The sequence below is a fragment of the Monoraphidium neglectum genome (genome assembly GCF_000611645.1).
Source record: "Monoraphidium neglectum strain SAG 48.87 unplaced genomic scaffold scaffold02818, whole genome shotgun sequence".
Classification (NCBI taxonomy): Eukaryota; Viridiplantae; Chlorophyta; class Chlorophyceae; order Sphaeropleales; family Selenastraceae; genus Monoraphidium; species Monoraphidium neglectum.
The window spans coordinates 578-4540 of NW_014010810.1; the positions used below are offsets into that span (position 1 = coordinate 578).

At 58.8% G+C, this 3963-nt stretch overlaps 1 protein-coding gene across 1 annotated transcript; it reads right to left on the minus strand.

Moving 5' to 3' along the window:
• Nucleotides 1-1218: 1218 nt before the first annotated feature.
• MNEG_11592 (chitinase) lies at nucleotides 1219-2979 on the minus strand (the record flags this gene model as incomplete). Its single annotated transcript, XM_014039936.1, has 4 exons — nucleotides 1219-1574; nucleotides 1916-2046; nucleotides 2374-2441; nucleotides 2713-2979. The coding sequence occupies 4 exons, from the start codon at nucleotides 2977-2979 to the stop codon at nucleotides 1219-1221; spliced, it is 822 nt and encodes a 273-aa protein (XP_013895390.1).
• Nucleotides 2980-3963: the final 984 nt, after the last annotated feature.

Consider the following 3963-nt stretch of genomic DNA (forward strand, 5'->3'; position numbering starts at 1 on the left):
GCCAAGAAGTCGGCCGGCCAGCAGGGCGCGTGATGCAGCGGCGCCTGCACTTCACTGGAGGCCTCCACCCACACTACGACGCCGCATGGCGCGACCCCGTGCCTCACACGCCCGTGCTCGATCGAGATCTTTGGGGGTGCATTGGAAGCCCAGGGGGCGCGGCTATCCGCTGTGCTGGCCCTGCCGTGCTCCGTACGAGCGCTGGACTCGAGACGCCAGTTCATTTGCGTTGCACGGCTGGCCGGAAGGCGGGCCCAGCAGTGTGTTTGATCCATGATTCGCTCTTCATGGCCCATCAGCAGTGCCGGGCTGTGGGCGGCGTAAACGTGTGTGACCGTGGCCTGTCGCCAAGCGCCCCTGCAGGTTGGCAGGCACAGCTGGGCTTCTGCTCGCTGCCTCTCAGCCCGGAATGCTGCGTTGTCCCACAATTTTTGCACGAGTATGCACACTCATCAGCAAGCGCCGCGTGCAGGGGATACGCCCTGAAGCGCGTGCCACAAACCCAGGGCTGCAGCACCGCAGGTTCACCTGCAATCCATACCTAAAAAAACAGCAAGCTTGCGAGATTGTCCCGCTCGTGCTCCTGCACCACCGGCCCGGTGGTGCAGGACGCTAAGCCGGGCTTAGCGTCGTGTCCTTGCTGTAATTGGCTGTCAACTGCCTTCAGGTGCAATCAAACGTTTCACTTCAGTCACCACACCTTTAAACGCAAAATGGCACGATTCCAAACAAAGTGAGCTGCATGCAATCGCAGACGAACAGCGTGAGTTGGTGCAAGTTCGTGCTGCTTGGTGGCTTAGTAAGGGGGGTTTCACAGCCCCTCAACAACGGCACACGCAAAGGACTTGCAATACGTTTGTACAGGTGCTTTGATTCTGTACAGCCAACCAATGTGCACAGGACACAGGACAGCCTGCAAAATCGCAAAAAATGCAGGCGCCGCCTGGGCCGGGGTTCTCAGCCGGGGTTCGTTTCGAAAGCATCAAGCAGCGCAGCAGCTGCCTGGGGCATCTGCAACATCCATGCAAGCCTGCAAGCGGTGCAGAAAGGCAATTATAATCAGTCACCTTTAGACACGGATATTTAATAGAAGAATCAAACAAGGTTTCAGTGCAAGTGACTCATTGCAAAACCAGCAGCACCCTGCAAAGCCCCCGCGCTGCCGGCGCCCTTTGCGCGAACATCCAGGCTCCATCCAGGGAGATTCACTCATCCAGATCACGCGCTGCCGAGCCTCGAGACAAAGGCATTCGTGAAACCCAGGGTCCCGGCCTGGTTGTACGAATTGCATGTGGCGTTTGCAGGCCCAACTGGGCAGTCCCTGTCGCGGTCAAACGACCAAAAGTGGACGCCCGCCAGGCCCTTAGTACTCGCGTAATCCGAGAGCGTGGTGACGTCAGCAAGTTTGAACACGTTGCTGACGACGTCGTTGCCGCCGATCATGGGGGTCAGGGCGATCCTGTTGAAGGGCACGCCATAGGCAGTGTTGAGGCTGTTGGCGGCAGAGGCGGCAGACGCGCCCATGTCGCACTGGTCGTCGGAGCCGAGGGTGCAGACGGACGAGCTGGGGCCGCCTGCGAGCGGTAGTTTGAGGGCAGGTGGATGGAGCGGCATCAGCGGTGGGTCGGCCCTTTTTTTGGGGTGCTGCTCGGCTGGGCAGATTGCATTCAATAGGGCAGGAGTGGTGTTGACTTACAAAAATTCAAGTTGTATGCCCATGCCAGGAGTGCATAATGGCCAGGTCCTCACAAGCAATAGCCCTGCAGCCCACAAAATGTGCGACTGCCAGCTTCAACACCGATAACAAAAAACCAGCCCGACACGAATGGAGGCATCTTCAGGCATGCTTTTATCCATGCACAAATTTGAACTTAATGAGGCTCATTACGTCCCCAATCAACATCAGCAGGCCCACCGTAGTCCATGACCATCAGATTGATGATGTAATTGGTGAGGCCTGCGGCGAGGACGGCCTTGACCACGGCGTCGCCCGTGATGCCGAGGTTGCTGGATGTGGTTGATGCGCCGAAGGTAGCTATCGTGAAGCTGCGCGGGGTGTGTGGCAAGGGGTAGCACGCAGAAGTTTGGTTGCAAGGGTGATTCATTCAAAGGTTTGCAGGGCCAACCCCGCTGTGCGCGGGTGGCAAGCCGTGCTATTTGATAATCTGGGTCAAAGCTGCTTGTCTGAGGACAATGCATGGAACATCACGCAGGTGGCGGGCAACAAACCAATGACCCGCCCCAATAAATTACAGCCCTTGCAATGTATCGTGCCTTTTCAGAAGCAGGCTTCAAAGCATGATATACACTTCTTAGCCTGCTGGCGCAGCAGGCACGCAGATCATGTGCGGGCTAAGCCACACAGGCGCAGACCTGAAGCTCAATTGTGGGTAGCTTGTGGCTGCCTCCTTGGTGCGTTTCACGATGGCGTCAATCTCTGCCTGGGAGTGGGCCGGCAGGCGTTGCGGTGGTCAGGAGTCGGCCGGGTGCGTGTGCGGGTGGCCTGTAGCCGGTGCACTGCAGCGGGGGGCCTGTGGCTGGTGCAGTGTTGGCTGCGACCAAAGTGCACGCAGCGGAATATGTCATGCGACACCTCTAGAATGCTGCAGCTGCCTGAAGCCTTGTTTGCGGGTTGCGTATCTCCCACCCTGCGGGCCACCATCCCTCATATGATCATACAACTACTGCAAAGTTTAGTTCCCCCATACCCACCTGCGTCTGCCCGACCTCGATGTCCCAGTCGATCCCGATCATATTTGCACTCATGTAGCGGCTGACAAATGCGATGAACCCCGCCGTGGTGCCGCACGTGAACTTCCCGGCGGACCCGCCCGTGCTGATCACGTACTTCTTCCCGGCGGTGACCAGCGCCTGCACGTTGGCGGCCGCGATCGACGACCCCTCGATGCCGGCCCACCGCTCGGCGCCGCACTCGCCCGTCGCGAACGCGAGGGTGACGGCGCCCAGGGCCGGGGGCATCGCGGCCAAGAGGGTCTGGAAGGTGCCAGTGACCTTTGTGCTCAGCTGGTAGGTGTTCCTGGTTAAGGACAATGCGAAGCATAGATACGCATATTCAACAGTGAGGGCCTGCTGCCGAGGACCTAGCAAAGCCCCATGACATGCACAACCTCATCACCACGCAGTTGAATCGCTCCTGAAGATCATGACAGAGACAAAACTGCCCGTAGGCGTCAAACACCAAGGTTTGAGCGGAAGACCAGACTCGTGGATTCGTGCCCCCCCTCCTTGAAAACCTGGAAGTGTGCAGGCAAAGCCTCGCCACGGCGCAAAACCTTAGGCGGAACACCCAGGCTGTCACAGGCAGGTTTCGAAAGTGTGGGCCCCTCACACCTCACCAGTTCAAGTCAATGCCAACGTCCTTGTAGGGGCTGAACAGCACACGCGGCGCACCACCACCTGTGCGTAATGCATCAAGCAGGTGAAAGCGGCAGTCAGTCCAGTGCAGCTGGACTAAAGCAACAGCTCTTGTATAAATACGTTGCGCGGGACAAGCCTCAGGATCGCAGGTCAGAACCAGGGCGCAGCTGCGGTACACTATTCCCATGCGTGTTACTTGAAACATGCAAGTAACACACAGCACAAATGCAGGCAGTGACCCATCAGGCTCAGACCCCCGCTCACTTAGTGGGGTGCATACACCGCCTTTGCACACCCCGCCACTGCTGCACGTGGTGCCGTCCGCCTTGTTGGTGCCATCGCCGCACACGCCTGTGGCGGAGTTGCAGGCGCCCACGATGCGGCACACCCCTCCCGCAGGGCAGCTGCCGCCGGTACACTGGGCAGCTGTGAGGGCGCCGGGTTCCGTTGGAGGACGATGCGGGTGGGAGCTAGTCAAGACTTCAGTCATCTGGAGGATTGAAATGGCTGAACAATGAGTGTTTCGCTGGGTCTGAGTGGCAAGTATGTGCGAGGCAGGTGCCAGTGGCCGGCCGGGCGCAAAAG